Below are 18,998 nucleotides of genomic sequence, written 5' to 3'. Positions count from 1 at the left end.
ACACCACAAAGACCACTAAGCCGTCTACGGTCCACAGACCCAAGAGGAACAAGCTCCGGGAACAAGCTCCCGAAGATAATATCTCACGAACTTTGACCTCCACGTATCACCGCGGAGAAGTCAAATCGATGCACCAAATGCAATGGCAAGAACACCACAAAGATGCTCAAGTCCTTCTCTCTCAAATTCCAACAAAGCTACAAAAGCTATTGGGGGAATAAGAGAGGAAGAACAAATAAGAGGAGGAACACCAAATTTTTCCAAGATCTAGATCTAGTGGATTCCCCTCACAAAGAGAGGGATTTGATTGGTAGAAATGTAGATCTAGATCTCCTCTTCCTTTTCCCTCAAAAAGATTCAAGAAGCATAGGAGGAATAGAGGGATATGACAAGATCTCAAGGTCAACAATGGTGAAGAGCAAATGGGGAAAGAGGTAGCAGCCCAAGGAGGAAGAAGGGGGGCTTAAATACCCCCTCTCATCGAAATATGACCGTTTGGGTAGGCTCAGGCCAGATTATCCGGGTCCGGATATTTGCAAAAATCCGGCCCCCGAAAAACGGCTAAGGACCAGAAAAAACATGCCCCTGGATGGGGGCCGGATATTTGGCCGGATATTTTGTTTGGGCCGGCCACCCCCGAAAACTGCAGAAATACCAAAACGAGAATGATCATAACTTGAGCACCCGGACTCCAGTTTTGATGATCTTGGGCTCGTTTCGAAGCTAGTAACAAGCTATACAAGATCATGCAGGGAAAAATCATAGTCCAGCAATGTAGGATAGAAACAAATGATGAAAGGTTTGACCTATCTAAAAAATACATACCGGTAAAACCTCCAACCTTGAAAACGCAACAAGTTGCCCGTGCAAAAACCATTCTCGATGAACTAGAGCTTGTCATGAGAATAAGCACAAGCTCTAAAATATCACATGGATAAGATCCAAATAACAACAAAAAAAGATGGTGCAAGGATGCAAAGGTTTGAGCCCTCCGAAGGATACGATCGAGTTACTCACTCGAGAGCCCTCTTGATAGTACGACAACTAAACTATAAACCGGTCTCCAACTACACCATGAGACCGGTGAGAAAGAAACCCTATCAAAAGAAAACCTTAACCTTGCATATTCCACTTGAGCTTGATGATGACGGTCTTGACCGCAACAAGACGGAACGCCTTTCTTGATTGTGCTTGCTTGATGAAGTCATGCGAAATGCTCCCCATACTCCACTATGGGAGAGCTTCTTCTTCGACGCATCTTCACATATCCATGATCACCATATGGATGGCAAGCTTCAAGCATATGATCTCTTCGAGTTTGGCTCATCTTGAACTTGCACTTCATTTCTTCATTCTTCATCATGTTGATGTCTTGAAGTAACTTGAGGGCTCACTTCATCTTCATCTTCAAGACATACTTGACACTTGATATCCTTCATCAATTTCTTCTTATTGCAACCTTGAACTGAAGCCAACATATGGTTCAAGCATTGCCTATGGACAACTCCTACAAATATAACTTAATGCAAACATTAGTTCATAGGGATTGCCATTAATTAGCAAAACCACACATGGGGGCTCCATGCACTTTCAGCATTAACTTTATACTTTCCATTTGAGATTCCATGGAGTACCTCAAAGATGTTTCCATCAACTTGAGATCTTCCATAGAGACCGGCTTCGCGGCCCCTTCCGCATTCTCATCGTCCGGCATACTCTTAGGTGGTTAAGTCCGAAATAAGTGCCGAGGCTCTGATACCAATTAAAAGGATAGTATGCCGCACCTAGAGGGGGAGGGTGATTAGGTGCTAACCATTTTTTAGTTCTTTTTCAATTTAAGCTTGACACAAAGGTAAATTCTCTAGATATGCAACTATGTGAATTTACCTATATTACAAGATCTTCAACTAAGCAAGATATCGCTAGGAAAGATATAATGGAGCTATTAAGGATAGAGGTAACCGAGAGTGGAGCACGCAGAGACACAAAGATGATTCCCGTAGTTCCTTCCTTTTGAGGGGAAGTACGTCTACGTTTGGAGGAGTGTGGTCGCCACGAAGACCAGACCAATGCCACAAAGACCTCACTCAGGTCTCCTGTGAGTAATGCCACAAAGACCTAGCCCACTTCCACTAAGGGATTTTCTCAAGGCGGAAATCGGGCCTTTACAAGGTTCTAGGGGCACACATCCACAACCGAATTGGAGGCTCCCAATATCTGTAACAACACAACAACAAAAAGAAACAAATCAACCAAAACAACTAGGGTTTCCAAAGAGGAACACTAGCAAAGGGGCACTCAAGCATATGAGGGGGAAATGCAAATCGCTTCGATGAAGATGTAGATCGGGGTCTTCTCCTTCGATTCTCCAAAGATCAAGAGCTTTTGATGGTTGGAGGAGGAGATCTAGTGAATCTTGTGTTTCTTGAAGTGGCTCTAACGGTGGATGAACTTGAGCAGGATTGAGCAACTTGAGCAGTAGCCGGTGCAAACTTTAGGGCCGGAAATTCCAGTGTAAGTTGGGGCCTGAATTTCCGCCTCCGGAATTTCCGCCCCCTCGACACAAATGTCTGGGCAAATTTCCGGGGGGCATCCAGTGGCTCCGGAGCTAAAGTCCTTAGCGAAATTTTGGGGGCTGGAAATTCTCATAATTTTCGGCCTGGAAATTCCAGAAATCCTTTTCCTTCTTCCTTCTTCCTTTTCATCCACAACTTTTTCTCTGAGTACTTCTTACTTCGAACTATAATGTCGATCTTTTCTGCACACTATGCTGTTGGAGATATTCCCAAGAGGCAATAATAAATTAGTTATTGTTATATCTTAGTGTTCATGATAAATGTTTACATCCCATGCTATAATTGTATTAACCGAAACATTGATACATGTGTGTTATGTAAACAACAAGGAGTCCCTAGTAAGCCTCTTGTATAACTAGCTTGTTGATTAATGGATGATCATGGTTTCGTGATCATGAACATTGGATGTTATTAATAACAAGGTTATATCATTAGTTGAATGATATAATGGACATACACCCAAATGAGCGTAGCATGAGATCAAGTCATTAAGTTCAATTTGCTATAAGCTTTCGACACATAGTTGCCTTAGTCCTTCGACCATGAGATCATGTAAATCACTTACACCGGAAGGGTACTTTGGTTACATCAAACGCCATTGCGTAAATGGGTGGTTATAAAGATGGGATTAAGTATTCGGAAAGTGTGAGTTGAAGCATATGGATCGATAGTGGGATTTGTCCATCCTCATGACGGATAGATATACTCTGGGCCCTCTCGGTGGAATGTCGTCTGATTAGCTTGCAAGCATATGATTGGATCATAAGAGATGACATACCACGGTACGAGTAAAGAGTACTTGTCGGTAACGAGGTTGAACAAGGTATGGAGATACTAATGATCAAACCTCGGACAAGTAAAATATCGCGTGACAAAGGGAATTGGCATCGTATGTAAATGGTTCAATCGATCACTAAGTCATCGTTGAATATGTGGGAGCCATTATGGATCTCCAGATCCCGCTATTGGTTATTGCTCGGAGAGGAGTCTCGACCATGTCTGCATAGTTCGCGAACCGTAGGGTGACGCGCTTAAGGTTCGATGTCGCATAAGTAGATTCGGAATATGAGTTGGAGTCCGAAGTTTTTGTTCGGAGTCTCGGATGGGATCCAGGACATCACGAGGAGGTCCGGAATTGTCCGGAGAATAAGATTCATATATGGGAAGTCATTTTCCGGGGTTCGGGAAAAAGTCCGGTGTTTTGGTCGGAGCTTCTAGAAGGTTCTAGAGGGCCACCAGTGGGCCCACCACCCCGGGAGAGGCCACATAGGCGCCACATGGCATAGTGGGTCCTGCCCACCATGACATGTGGGCCCAGGCCGGCCCCCCCTTAGAGATAAGATCTATCTCTAGTTTAAATGGTTTAAATCTAGAGATAAGATCTATCTCCTAAAATAAATGGTTTAAATTAGGAGATAAGGGGAAATACTTGGGGGAGGAGTTTGCCCCCCCATGTGGCCGGCCAAGGGGGTAGGTGGGCCCTAGGGGAAACCCTAGGCCGACCCCCCACCTATATAAAGAGGGGAGGGGGTGGCCGGCCAAGGCCCCCCATCCATTGCCTCCTCCTCTGGCCGCCTCTCCCTCCACCATACGCTGCTCCGGCTTAGGCGAAGCCCTGCAGTTTTTCTTCCTCCACTACCACCACCACGCCGTCGTGCTGCTGGAACTTGGAGGAGATCTACCACACCTCCGCTGCCCGCTGGAACGGGAGAGGAAGGAGCTTCATCGACACCGTACGCGCGACCGAGTACGGAAGTGCTGCCGGATTGCAGCACTGGGGATGATCGTCTACACCAACAACGAGATCTGATCTCGTAGGCTTTGGAAATCTTCAAGGGTTAGTCTCATATCAATCTCGTTGCTTCGATCTTGTAGATTAGATCTTGGGTGTTCCATAGATTAGATCTTGGTTTTATTCGTCTTGCGGTAGGAAATTTTTTGTTTTCTATGCAACGAACCCCAACATATGCCACATTAGATCATCACACATGTTGTCATCAAACACACAAAACATAATTATGGAGAGATGTTCTTTCAGTTGCTACTAGGGAGAAAATAACAATGTTTTATCCAAGGGTAATTCTATTGTTTGCTTTACACACGTTGCTTAATGCGATAATCCGTTGCTTGCAACTTAATACTGGAAGGGGTCCGGACGATAACCGAAAGTTGGATTATGTGACGCCCAAAATTCGGTACCATGAGGATCCCAGCGAATCCGCCGAAATCCACACGATATCGATTCTGATACGTCCTCCGACACGACGTGCATAACGGATCACACACGTGATGCCGACATTAGCTGCTCTAGCTAGGAAAACTGGTGAAAGCAAAGTGTGGATGGTTCCCATCCTACCCGTAAAAGACTCTGTATCTCTGCCTTTGATTAATATATGATGTTCTCCCGCTCAAAAAAATAGAAAAGAGGCGGCCAGGACGTACGTACTTCTCGCCGGATTCCCGAGCTTCTCAACTAGGAATCGAAACGGTATCCCTTTGGTTGCTCTTATTTACGCAAGAATTTCACCGCAGAATTTCCAGGCTTCGCCATGCAAGTGAACAAGAAAAGATTTTGAAAAAATAAGAACAAAGATATTTCTAGAAAAAGAACAAACACAGAGGAGTGGTGTTTTGACACATGGGATCACATGCTTCTTTTATTTTGAAATTCATGTTACACACATTTGGAAATTTTATAAAATTGAAATACAAATTTGCATGTACATCTTCACGTGCTACACACTCATAAAGTCGTTTCATGAAAAAATTAACTTGTCGTGTGACGTGTGTATGAAAACAAAATTCAATGCTAAAAGTAAAACTTTTTAGAAGATAATTTGTTTTATACAGACAATACAAAATATTGGTTCAAACTTGACGAACGTATTGTGGAGATGTACATGTAGAATTTTTGTCAAACATTTTCAACATTTCAAAATATAATTTTTCAGTAGAAGAAGCATACGCACCCAGGAGCCGAATTAAATGTCTGCAAAGACGCATCTGCAAAGACGCATCGTTTCCAGTTTCTCCCAGCAAAGCGCTCGCTAGGGTTCTTTCCAGCTACCTAGCCTCAGCCGCCGCTGCTGACCTACCCCTCTCCCCCTACTGGCCGCTCCGACACCGACGACGGAGGGCCTCCTTGTCCACGCGCTTCGACAGCCACCGCCTCGCCCAACGCCCGCTGCCCCTGCAAGCTCTCCCGCGACCGGCGCAGCAGCTGAACCCATCGCCACCCACACCTGACGTAGATGCCACCTCCTCCTGCCGCCGGCTCACGCTTCCCCGCTCCGACGCTGACGGCCACGGCGATAGCCGCCGCCCCACACTCAACCGGCGAACTCAAGCTTTTCCTCCCGATGTCATCCTCCCAGCCACAGCCCGGCCAGGGAGCCACAACACAGAACCACACCGCACACAGGGACGTGGGCATGTGCTGGCTTGAGGGCATCTACAGCGGGGCGAAGCATTTCGGACGCCCAAACAGACACGTCCGTTTGCACCGTCCCAAATGGTCGAAATCGACCGTACGTTCATTTGCGACGGGGGTGGCTCCAGCGGCACGACACATAATTTTTTTCCATTCATAAAATTCATAATTTACATTAATAAAAAACATAATAATACTTTTAAAAGGCCATAAAGGCGTGGTAAAACTAGGTATTGCCTACTGGTCATCGTCGCTGACGAGGGCGATGAACTCCGGCATCGGCCATGGAAGCTGGTACGCCGGCGGTGCAGGAGGTAGGGCATGCCGCGGCAACTGCAGCTAGGCCGTCGCATGTGCAGGAGGCTATGGTGAAGTTGGCCACGTATCCCAGGCCGGAGCAGCAGCCGACGCGCCGTGCTGGAACACGTCGGCGTGGCCGGAGGAGTCGCCGGCCTCCCCCGCGAGAGCGCGGACTCGCGGAGCTGGATTGCGAACCCGTCCCACAAAGCGAGCTCGTTGAGCTCGTCGAGCTCCCTATTGGCCAGTGCCATGGCAATGGCATCCTCCTCGGTAATGTCCGGCGACTGGGTCTCCGGATCCCATGCCATCCCGCCGTCGTCGTGGTCATAGTCTTCGCACTTCGTGTGCTCGTCCTCGTCCTCATCAGTGTCCTCCTGGTCGTTCTCCTCTTCTTCCGCGGTGATCTCGTGGTCGAAGTACTCGACGTCACCGAGGTAGCTAGCGTGGCGGCGCGCGTCGAACTCCCACGTCCCGAGCGAGATCCAGTTGTAGGAGTTGAGCGCGTACGCCGGATCTTCCCGGAGATCCGGCGGCAAGATCGCTCGGCGGCGGCGCACCTCGTCCCGGCGCTCTCGGCCCTCGCGCGGCACGGGGGACCGTCACGCGCCTGGAGTTGAGGTACCAACCCCACCAGGCAGGTTTGCATCCGGCCATGGCACCGGTCGGGTTTCCTCCTAAAGGCGGCGCGCGAGCTCGATGCGGACGTACCGCCCGACCCATGACTTCTTGCTGGACCGCGAGCTGCTAGCCTCGTGATCGTTCTTTATCTTGCGGAACGGCCAACATTTCTTCCCCATGCCGTCGGTAGGGTGGATAGTGTGGGCTCGCCAATGGTGTGGTCGGGAAAATGGGCGCCGGCAAAGTTCCTTTACGAGGCTCGGACGCCATCTCGCCTTCAATGTCCTGCCATTACGACGCCGCCCAGCAGCGCACGCTTGCGGAAGCCGAGGCGCGCCATTAACACGGCCCTGAAAAAGCTGCAGCGTGCCGCCCGTAAGTAATACCGCGGAAGACGAAGCATCTATGCCCTGCCAGGCGGGCCCATTCGAGGACCGGATGGACGACCGCAGCGTCCGCAGATGCAAACCTGACGCATATTTAGGCCATGTTTGCGTAGCTGCGAACGGCCCGATCACTATTCGTCGCCCCGCTGGAGGTGATACGAGACGCATTTTCGACCCGGATGGATACAAACAGTCGCTCAGCGTCCGTTTGCGTCGCTCCGTTGGAGATGTCCTCGGCATATTGTGCGCCGCCCCGCGCATCCTTGAGGTAAACAAGCCATGTCCATGGCGCGGCCATGTGCACCTGGAATAGGTTGCTCTCTGCGCTGCCCAATTCGTTCATTTAATCACTCTCCTAGCACTTTGCTCAACGTGGAACATACTATTTCGTGTTTTTTCATTTCTATGTCATTATCTGCTAGCAATTATTTAGATCACATATAAAATTAGGGGTGTTACATACACATTTCACAAGTCAACACATCAAACAAACTAAATTTTCAGAAGCTAAAAAGAGTAGTAAGAACCGGCTTCTACGAGCTTCTCTCCACCACAGATTTTTTCAACAATTTTACAAAAACTAGCTTCTCTAGAAGTAGAACCTAAAAAGAAGGGAGCCACGTGTGGCAGCTTATGATTGCTTGGAGATGTTTAATGAGATGGATACCTTGCATGTTGAGGAAAATCTTCTTAGTGGCTACAAACTACTTAGTTATATATAGAATACTCTATCCTAGGCTAACTCACGGCAATGCCATATGTGTTTTAAATACGGGAAAGTTTAAGGCCAAAGGGATATACCTTTGCGGTCTAAGTGGAGAAGCTTGCAAGCACGGTTGATTTCCAAAAACCCGAGCGGCCCAAGTGCAAGACTACATCACGGCTGGTTTTGCACACATAATCGCGCGACGACCGACTTTAGCCTAAGTCATATCCAATATAGCATAACGTAGGTGCTGATAGATAAAGATACATATGGTGCTCACCACACATCAATGATAGACAAATATAACAGTTGCACGGAAGTCCTGATGTTTTGGCTAGTGGCTACACACGGGAGGCAATACATCGATCAGTTATATCCAGCCTGCGGACGATCCAGGTTCTCCATTCGGGTTCTTGTGAGAAGCTATGTCTTTGTTGTTCAGCTGGTCCATGTAGGATTGATGATAACTTCACACGAAAATAATAATTCAATTAAACTATGGACTGATTGATAGAACAAAAATATTCCTCAAAATATAAAAAAATATACTCAAGTTATGAAAATTCAAGTGTCTAGGAGAGGTTTACAAGCATATCATTGATAAGCACATACCCAATTTGCATGGTGGAATCATGATCCGGGTGTTGGAGGAATCCCGGATAGGGCTCATTGGCATGCCCACTATTTTGTCCTCCATCTTGCCAGGACATGTGAACTGCGTTCTCTTCGAGGATGCTGTCTTGCAACTGTCGTTCACAAAATAATTGGCATAAAATATATGTCTTTTCATGGTATAAAATTTTCAGTCAAGCATAGGCACGACAATTGTTGTTAACAAAAAAGTTATTGAAACTCCATCTACTGACAGAAATTACAACCTATAAGATCAGTTATATTACCTTCTTCCTCAAGTCTTTGTTTTGATCCTGCAGTTCTTGCTCCTGCAGAATATAATTTTAGTCAGCCATTAAACAAAAAATATCAACAGAGATGATGCAATTCAGCGTGATGATAATCAGAAGTTCATTCTTACCTTATTTTTCAGGTCAAATAGCTGGTCAGCTAATACTTGACTCTGTAAAACATACGACTTTGTCATACACGACCCAAATGACTGGTAGAATTATCATGCATGTGTAAATTTAAAGCATTAAACAATTATTTAAAATCTCATACTACAAAGAATCCTAAAACGATACAATTTTAAAGTTGTTGCAAGTAGATATTATTTCATTACAAAAATAAATCAACTTAATGTTTCCGGCTACATGTGGCTTGTTGCTTCCAATATGGTCGTTGTACTCGGATAATTGGGCCTTGTGCATCTACTGCGGGTAAACTGGAGCAGTATGTACTAGAAAAAAACATCTGAAACCGCCGAACCTTAGCTTCCATAACCAGTGAAATTTCTTACCTTTCTTGACCTGATATGCTTGAGGGATACATCTATTTGGTTTTCAATCTGATCAAGCTCCTTAATGCTAAGTGGACCCAGATCTTCACCGAGAATATTTCTAAGATATGAGAACGAGGGCTGGTAAGCTAGAGCAATATCGAAATAATAAGAGCATATGTAGAAAAAGTAACGGTTCGGCACCACATCTGAAGACTACCTTTGTGAACTTTGAAGGAATTCAACTCTGGTCTTTAGCTTTAAATATTCGTGGTAACTAATCTAGTTTCGACAAGAAAAGAACAGGTACAGAAATGTTAGGTCAAGTGATATAATACTGATAGTGCGTACATATCAACATAACAGACCATGTTGGGTAAACAAATTAAGTAGTTCAAACGAAATGTCGTTCCAACAAATGGGAATATCTAGAAAATTTTAGAAAGGGAACAAACTGGAAGGTGGTGCAATGTTTAAGTTGAATCTAGCCTGGGACAACTTACTGAACATATAATGCTTATTTGCGCACACTGGTGAATTCTTAGTCCTCACTACAGACTCTAGATTTTTGGAGTTAAATATCTCGTAATAATGCTTCTCAATGGCTCACATAGATGTATTACGACGTACATTTTTTTTTGGCAAACAATTGTATGAAAAATTTGTCTCCTATCCCTCTCCAAAAAAGAATAAAATAATTTAAACCCTCGGGTATATACCCAAACATTATTTAATGCATGTTTAAATGGATTCCACAAAATCCACGAGCAATTTTCATGGGCTAATGATGCACTTTTTATTTGTCCTATATCATTGTTAAATGTAACTCAAAAGAGGTCTTTTATCATTTTTCCAAATTTCATAACAAAAAGTCAATAAAATATGCTACTAGCGATGCTGCCTTCTCTTCCGCTAATACCCATGGAAGAGGTGCATCTGATTCTCACGTGACTCCTTATTCATCGTTCTCAGACTCTGTTGTATACGTTTCTGTAGACTAGTTGGAGTCTCACAATAGTCCATTAACTTTAAACGGTAATGCTCTTGACAATTATTATTATTGCATGGTCAACTAAAATAAGCAATAGTTTTAAATCTAAAGGAATTTTTTTTTTACTAAGGTTGAAGAACATTCTTTTTCTTCAGCATAACAAGATATGCCTCGCGTGAAGGAAACATAAATCATATCATTTAACCTTGAAGAGAGAAATGCAAGCCTTTGTCCAATATTTTTTTTGGTTAACTGTACGAAAATTATGGTCTCCAATGGCGAATTTAGTTAATTGCAATTTTTTAGTGAAACTGATATTCGCCCCTTCCATCAAGATAGCAGTTACATTCAGAAAGTTGTTAAGAACTTGAGATGCTTACTTCGTTTTCCAGTGGAGGGTTTGCTTCGTGTGAGTTGTAGTTGCAAGTGCGGTACCTTTCAAGTGTTTTGTACATGCTGTTGACATAAGAAAGGCAATTGATAAGTTTAACCATGTAGTACTGGACATGCAGAAAATGTAAAGGCAATTAGAAGTACTGGACAAGTACAAAACTGAAATTCCAGGGTACTCTTCCATGGCTCAAAGCTCCATCATAAAGTGCTTTGTATGCATAATTGCATATATATCGTGGTGCAACGCTTGACCGGTTGAAGGTTAAAAAACACTAATTGATGCATGTTTATTTTCAAAAAAAATTCAAAATGGGGGGAAAAATCGCCCCAGCTTCTGCATCTAAGGGATGAACACGGCTTTTTTTATTAGATTATTCGCAACATCTTACAAGAGCAATACAAAGATCAAACTCGAAGCCACCTTGCTAAACCTACAGAGGGATGAAGGGGGTAACAATACACAAACTCACATCATCCAAACAACCAAATGCCTTTCCAAGCCGCCCAATAGCAGATGAGAAGCACATCCAGTCAAGCAGACTCTCAGCGCACGCCAACACACACGCCACAGAAATCGCTACCACCGTCTTCCTCGCACCCATCTTCAAGAGGGATCACCGCATTGACCTTTCCAGACCTGCCGTCGATATCACCATGACGCCAGACAACTCCACCATCCTGCACGTGTCCTGCGGTCCGCGCCTGTCTTCGATACCCTGCAACTCCACGTCGCCGAGAATCATCAACGTCAACGTGTTTGATGAACACCACTCCACCAAAGAGCCACCTCCATCCAGCCGCTGCTCCAAAAATGATGCCCCAAGAGGTAGAACGACGCAGGAAGCGCCATCATAATCCGATCCGGGAGACCTGGATCTAGGGTTTCCACCGAAGCAGCACGAGTGAGTAGCCGCAGACTGCGACAACGATGCCTTCAAGAAGGAAGCGACGCTTAACGCCGCCATCGCCCGCCAATCGTGGCACAGTTTTCACCGACAACCGCTAGTCCCCAACTCGGCAGGAGCCAACATAGAGGCCAGCAAAGATGATGCTTTCGCAAGGGAACGACGTCAATAGCCGCCACCACCATCCGCCAAGAACGATGTCAAGGCGCGGTTTTCACCGGTGGCCCCTTCACCGCTAGCTCGTCGTCGACTAGATCTTCATCGCCGGAGTAGACGGATCTCGTGATCCGCCACCCCAGCAACCAGCCGACCACCTCCGGCGAAGGAGGAGGCCGCCACCACCATGCTAAGGACAGTCGCCCATGGCGTCCTCCTGCCTCAGAACGAACCTAGAACCTGCACGAAGCCGTCATCATTGTGATCGCAGCAGTAAGATCGCAGCCCACCCGAGCCCGCCAGGACCCAGATCGTACCCGAACCACCGCCGCCGCCCGCCAAACGATGGAGATCCTCTCCCTCCTCTGGTCGCCGCCGCTCCATGGCACCGCCGCCGACAGCCCGATGCGGATCGCCACCGCCGGAGACGCGAACCCGCGCCCCCACAGATGCCGTGGCCGAGGAAGTCCACCGCCGCCGCCACGCCTCCAGGACTTTGCCCGGCGGAGCCTCAGGCGGCGGCGGCGGGAGGAGGGGAGCCGCTGGGGAGGAGGAGGAGGGGAGTCGTATGGGGTCTGGGCGCTGTGCGGGCTTCAACCAATATGGTTGGCGTCCTAATAACATGATTAGAGATGCATAAGTGTCGGTTGTAATTTTATTACGGATTTTCTTGCTTGATGGAGCATAAACTAGCTGTCATGATATATTGGTACGCTTGCAAGCGACCCCATACGATCCATGCCATTGGTTGTGTCTTCGGCTCTTTGCATCATGTCTTCTTGGACATTGAGTTCTTTATGTATAAGATGTTTTTTCAACAGTTTGAATGATATAATGGACTTTTGTCCTAGGTCTGTGCTTAAGATTAGTATGCTCCAGGCCAAGATCCAACCATGTATAAGCACTTGGCAGAGACTGAGTCTCTCGGTGTTAAACATGATATCCTTAGCTCGCAGAAATGGAGCTCCTTGATCCAAACTACACCCATATTGAGGATTCTCTACTTGTATGTGGGTCTAATCAACACGATAGATAGGTGAGAAACGGTCATGGATGTCTTCGTAGTGATGCTTGCCAGGAGGGAGGTCATCGGCGTTGATAAAAAAGAGGCAAACCTAGCTAATGAGATCTTTCCTCGACCTGGAGAAGTCGACCTGGCAGCACCTTCAACAGTAAAGCCGTAAAGGCACCGGTACCATACAATTCCTTCTCCATTCCAAAGGAGGACATGGACAACCGTGGAATATGGTGGTGTTTCCTTTCTATTTTCTTATTTGTATTTCACCTGCACTCTAGAAACCATAAGTGGTATCTTCCGCTACCACCAATTGATATCTTTGTTGGAGGCACCTATGAGTTCCCCCAAAGTCCGTAATGGAGGTTTTGATAGTAGTATCGACGATGTGACAAATGTGGCAAATAGTTAGGGCAAAGATTAGTATCTAGTTGATGGAGATAGAGCATGACATGGCTTAGAATAAAACTTAAATAAGCTTGACATGTGGACCAAGGGAGCCATTGTTCGCAAGTGCAATATGAGATGACGGTGACCGATACAAAGCATGCTAAGCCTGACAACTAAGGATGGCAATTTTATCCTTGGGTACCAAACCAAAATATTCAGAGTGGGAGTATGCTTGTGTATCTGTGGGTAGCACCTAAACCTAATATTATTCACTACACATTGCCATCCTTACCAGCAACCCCGATGGAGGAATGCTAGCGTACTTTAGCTCTATGTTGGATTATAATAACCAAATTTAATTTTCCTAATCGTTTTTTTCATATTTCACTATTTGGCTAACAATTTTTTGTCCATCTCTTACATACATTGGCACAATAATATATAAAGAATAAAGTTCGACGAAAGCGGTGCAATCTCCCAGCCTAAGCTTAGAGCAGGAAACTTGAAGCGGGCTGACTCTGACGCCGAAACGGCGTGCTCACATACGAAAGCAAATGCATTATTGTACCCTTGCACGTGCCAATATCAGTACAAGAATCGATATGCAAATTGCTCAGCTAGCCGTGTCCAGTATTTAGGACGTATAACAGCGTATCAAGCACCTAAAACGAGGATGAACCATAAAATTCTTCACCGTGAAGTCATCCAAATAGGAAATATCTTCATGAAATATAAATGAACGCCAAAAAAAAATTGAGGGAGAAAAATCCCAGCAATAATCGTTTAGATATAAAAATGCATCCATTCAGTTCAGAGAGCCGAATAATGAGAACAAAGGGAGTAAGATTCTTTGTGGTGTGCATCGATTTGTAAAACTCACACAAAAGCATCCTCTTGTACAATTGTAGTCAAAGGAAAAAAAAATATAAATACATGCATTCACTGTTTCCCGTCAACAACAAAAAAGTAATACTTGCTTTTTTATTGCATGAGATGATTGACACCTGACTTTCAATGGATGTTCAATGACGCTTCGGCTGTAAAGAGAGATATGTGTATATCTCCACGCTTTATACATGTATGAATGTCGACCATGCATGTGTCACGCGGTGGGGGAGCAATGTGGGCTGTTCAACGGCAGGGTTAAGCTTTTGTTACAAAAATATTCAAGACCTCAGCAAAAAAAAAAAAAAAAAACAGAAACAATTTCCACAATTTTCTTAAAGTCATATTAATTTGACTAAATTTTACTTCAGTTTGAATCTAAGAGATTTCAAGATCATAACCCGATTCAAATAAATTTCTTGTATTTTGGTAGAGTGACACAAAGATTTCCGAGGATATATATAAAAATTAGTTTAGTCTTAAATTCTAGCCGAACTTCATTCGTGTATGTAATATATAACAAAATTTGAATAAAATTCTAACTTACTTAAACTTGGAGCTTTTTCTGTAGGCCATTTGAGGGTGGCACCTGGGCATAGTCGCATAGACGCCACCCAAAAGCGGAACCCAGGCCCGATACCCGTTATTCGGTTTGTTCGACACATGTGTCGAACTCCTATTTAAGGATGCGGCTGGGGTGCTCTTAGCCAATGGTGGCGGTTGTGGCTGGATAGAGTTTTTCTACCTACCATATGGGTGGTGGAACACGTAGATCGGGCCTTCGCTAGCCATACTCCACGATACATTTGGCAGCTTCTCTTGTTTCCTAGGCTGAAACCATAGATTATGCAATTAAATCAGTTTTAGATGTGTGTTTTTGTTTAGTTAACGATCTTGCAATGACATGTCCTTGTCTTCATTTCGCTTGAATGTTGAGTTTTTTTTGCGTTGTTTGTTGTTATCTAATGATTATGTGCATATGTTGTGGGCACAAATTTATTGTCTTTGTTGGTCACTTTTGTGTACTACTACAGAGCAATACCTTTCATTAAAAATGTTAATTAAACCACTTTTAAAATAGTTCAGACATACAATATTTTAACTAAGCACATAACAAGGATGTGGGATAAACTTTCCACTGTGAGGTCATTAATCCAAGACGACTGTATCTTAGAAATTTAGAAGAGAAGACCACCGAAACTTGAAGTACATGAAATGAAAACTTAGAATACAGAGCATGAGCGTGTAATTGATTCAAAGGATTTTCATAGGAACAATGGTGGATTACAATCCTTAGATTTTTTTTGCATTTCAGTTGTTTAATTCGTATGATCAATTATGCACCATTTATTTAAGGTTTCCTAAATCTCATAGGAAATTTTACATCCACACAAACCTTTTCGAAGGAATCATTTTTCTATGAAGCTATCGAACAATAAAAAATGTGTAGGATTTGAAAGGCCATGACATTGAAATCATGTGTCCTTTTACAATTATGCATTTGAAGAATCCTAGGAATCAAAGAAGCACTTAAAAATTAAAGTTGCCTGAAATAGGTGCAAATTCCACTCATTTTACCTCTATTTGTGATTTTGTGATATCATTTACCTTTTTTTTAATTTTTGTGCAACATTTTACCACAAACTTATGATTGTGAGCCAAGTTTTACAACCATTTTATTATTGCGGGCACTCTAGCACCACATTGTCAAGCCGATGTGGATGCAAGTAAAGGTAGGAAACCTACCCGATGTCATTGTTTTCTTCTCATTGGTTATACCTGATCCGTTTCCCACCTACCCGCACCACAACCCGCTACCAACAAACCCATGAGTTAGCCGCACAACATCCCTAGGTTTCCTAGACCTACTCACCGACGTTGTCACTTTCAAATACAGCTGGGCATGGGCAGCCCGGCCCGGACGGCCCGGCCCGCAAAATCCTGGGCCGGGCCGGGTCGGGCTTGCACATCGGGCCGGGTTCGGGCCTGATTTTCGAGCCCGAACATCGGGTCGGGTCAGGCTCGGGCTTGCATAAAACATAGTTTAAGCCTAGTTCGGGCCGGGCTTGTCGGGCCGGGTCAGGCTTTTGGCAGTTCAGGCCGGGTTCGGGCCTAATTTATAAGCCCGAAGGTCTGGCCGGGCCGGGCTCGGGCCTGGGAATTTCAGTTCGGGCTTTTTCAGGCCCGGCCCGAAACCCGCCCGGCCCAAGAAATGCCCAGGTGTACTTTCAAATATGTAATCATATTTAGTTCTATGAGGAATGGGGAATCCTGGAATTGGTACATGTCCTGGTTTGGCTAAATGAGATCAGCTGGATGCGGGTCGAGGTGCAAGTCAGACGTGTTAGCGGACCACAAGTTGGATGAAAACGCAAAACTGCGTGACGTCTCCGACTTGCTGTCTAACTCAACATCCATGCCAGCCTCACAGGTTGTTCGAGCTACAGAACCAAAGAAAAACGGTTAAATGGGATTAAACTTGACACGTTGTAACAAGTAGGGGCCAAATGTTCCGCATAAAATTAAATGTGGTTAATCAGTTTCATAAAATCACAAATATAGAGTAAAAAAGTAGAATTTCCTCTTAAATATAAAAAAGGGTGCAAAAAATATATAGAAATGGAGTACATGTGGTAACATGGATTGATGGCAAGTTGAACGAGAGATGAAAACTTCACTGTATTGCACCATATTTTACAGGATACAAAATAGAAAGTTTACAGTTTGTACTCCCTCTATTTTTGTTTACTTCACGTTTTGGCTTTAATCAAAGTCAAAGTTTGCAAAGTTTAATCAATAATATAAGAAAAATATCAATATCTGTAATACAAAATACTTTTAATACAACAGTACACTTTATGACGATTCTAATATAATATATTTTATTTTATAGATGTTAATATTTTTTGTAAACTTTATTATCAAATTTTATAAGTTTGATTTTGATTAAACCCAGAAGGCGGAGTATTTGTGAATGGAGATAGTAGCTGAACATGATTATCATTGTAAGTCTAGTTCAAGCTATGATGATACTTTTACCTTGGCAAGTTTAACTCCTAGAATGCAATCATCATTTTCTTTCAATCATCTTACTCAACTTCTCCACCCAATAAGAAATTTACTCAATTTTAGAATTAGTATTATTTTGTGTAACCGCAACCAGGATTGGCTTGCATGCCGCTCATTCATGCATGCACTGTCCACCTATCAGTTCATCCAGTAGTTCATTGCATGCAATCTGTGTTGCTTTTAATTTTGCTGACACGACGTAGGAGTAGTAATTTAGTTCGGCGGTCAGACCACGCAACACCTAGAAGTACCACTAGACGATTTTTTGGGGGAGCTGCTGCCTTCAATGGAACAGTAACCAATGAAACAGCAAGAAGGGCATCTCATTTTTACTTGTGACACATGGTAGAGCAATTTTGGCTCTAGATTGCTGCACGACCGTAACCGGCCCTTGTGATGTAGAATGATCATTCTGGAACTGCGATTTTTGAGTGAGTTTTGCAGAAAGAGAGATTTCTTCATGGGTTTGATGAGACAGAACTGATAGCTAGGAAAGAAAGAGAACATCCTGCAATTACCAGATACCAGTAGTGAAACAGAATTCTCCAAAGATGGAAGGAATAAGCAGCAAGGATAGATGGTGTTGGCTCATTTGTTCTTACTCACTGCAGCAAAGCGATCGATCCAAAACAATAATGGTGAGGTATACGTGCAGCGGATCAACTCTATGGTCTAAGCTCGAGAAATCTACACCAGGATCCATGTGGTAAACACATATTGGATAAAATCCTAATACTATATTACTATCTGGAGTATTATATAATGAAGTCTGTTTTATCTTTTTGCTCCCATAAAAAAAGCTTTGCTGACAGAAAGCAAAAAGGACAGAGGTTTATTGGGCCAGATCTTGACGAATCCGCTGCTAAATTGAGACCAAAAAATCGGTTGAAGCGACGATGAACAGATAAGGTCCAAAACCAAGCGAAGGGAACAAAGGCAAGATAGATCTATAGCTGAAAAAGTTGCGGATGTAAACCCCAGGCAAAATCTCTGATGTGATATCGCTAGAGCCCAGAGGATGGACATGATGAGTAGCGTTAGAACTTACTAAGACACAGTACGTACCACGAGGAGCTGGAGAACTCGAAGAGGCGACCGCGGCCGGAAAAGACGATGAGCGCGACCTCGGCGTCGCAAAGCAGCGAGAGCTCGTACGCTTTCTTGAGCAGCCCGTTCCGGCGCTTGGCGAACGTCACCTGACGGCTTATCTTGTTCTCGATCCGCCTCATCTCCACCTTCCCGCGACCCATCTTTCTTCTCCTTCTTCTTCTTCCTCCTCTCTCCCCCTTCCTCTCTCCTCTCTCCTGTTGCTTTACGAAGCAAGCAGAGGATGTCTGAATTTCTGATCATATGCTTTCTCGGTGTGCCTTTAAGTCCTGTTTCTCTTTCCCTCTCAAGAAATATCCATGTTCACCAAATATCTCGCTCTAGAAATGTCCCCCTCCACCAAATCTTTTTACCCCGGATCCCTAGCTTCGCCAATGGCCAATAATCGTTCGTGTTGTTCCGTCTTTCTCTCTCTTCTCTGTGGTACTGTACTTTTGGAGTGGTGGTGGGGGTTTAAGGCATCTCCAACCCGGCGACGCATTTTGGATGCCCAAATGGGCACGTCAAAATGGTCGAAATCGTTCGCGCGTTCGTTTGCGTCGGGGTGGATCCAACGGCACGACGCATATTTTTTTTCCATTCATAAAGTCATAATTTACATTAACAAAAAACATAAAAAGACCATAAAGACGTGGTAAAAGTAGGTACTACCTACTGATCGTCGTCGCTGACGAGGTC

The 18,998-nt window shown here is 44.5% G+C and overlaps 1 protein-coding gene across 1 annotated transcript; it reads right to left on the bottom strand.

The window, feature by feature from the left end:
- Positions 1 to 8,386: 8,386 nt before the first annotated feature.
- LOC124673243 (MADS-box transcription factor 1-like) lies at positions 8,387 to 18,463 on the bottom strand. The gene is made up of 8 exons (XM_047209366.1): positions 18,279 to 18,463; positions 10,781 to 10,856; positions 9,630 to 9,691; positions 9,431 to 9,530; positions 9,050 to 9,091; positions 8,916 to 8,957; positions 8,629 to 8,762; positions 8,387 to 8,483 (listed from the first exon to the last, which is right to left on the bottom strand). The coding sequence occupies exons 1-8, from the start codon at positions 18,461 to 18,463 to the stop codon at positions 8,387 to 8,389; spliced, it is 738 nt and encodes a 245-aa protein (XP_047065322.1).
- Positions 18,464 to 18,998: the final 535 nt, after the last annotated feature.

This window comes from Lolium rigidum, chromosome 1 (assembly GCF_022539505.1).
Source record: "Lolium rigidum isolate FL_2022 chromosome 1, APGP_CSIRO_Lrig_0.1, whole genome shotgun sequence".
Classification (NCBI taxonomy): Eukaryota; Viridiplantae; Streptophyta; class Magnoliopsida; order Poales; family Poaceae; genus Lolium; species Lolium rigidum.
Note: the sequence above shows the minus strand (reverse complement) of the source record. Positions and strands in the feature narration are given on the sequence as shown.

Excerpts from the sequence above, each read along its gene's own strand:
- LOC124673243 (XM_047209366.1), bottom strand. The coding sequence starts at position 18,463 with ATGGGTCGCGGGAAGGTGGAGATGAGGCGGATCGAGAACAAGATAAGC. Across the intron at positions 9,092-9,430 it reads AGCATATCAGGTCAAGAAAG|AGTCAAGTATTAGCTGACCA; the intron begins GTAAGAAATTTC and ends TATGTTTTACAG. Across the intron at positions 8,484-8,628 it reads GATTCCACCATGCAAATTGG|TTATCATCAATCCTACATGG; the intron begins GTATGTGCTTAT and ends TTTCGTGTGAAG.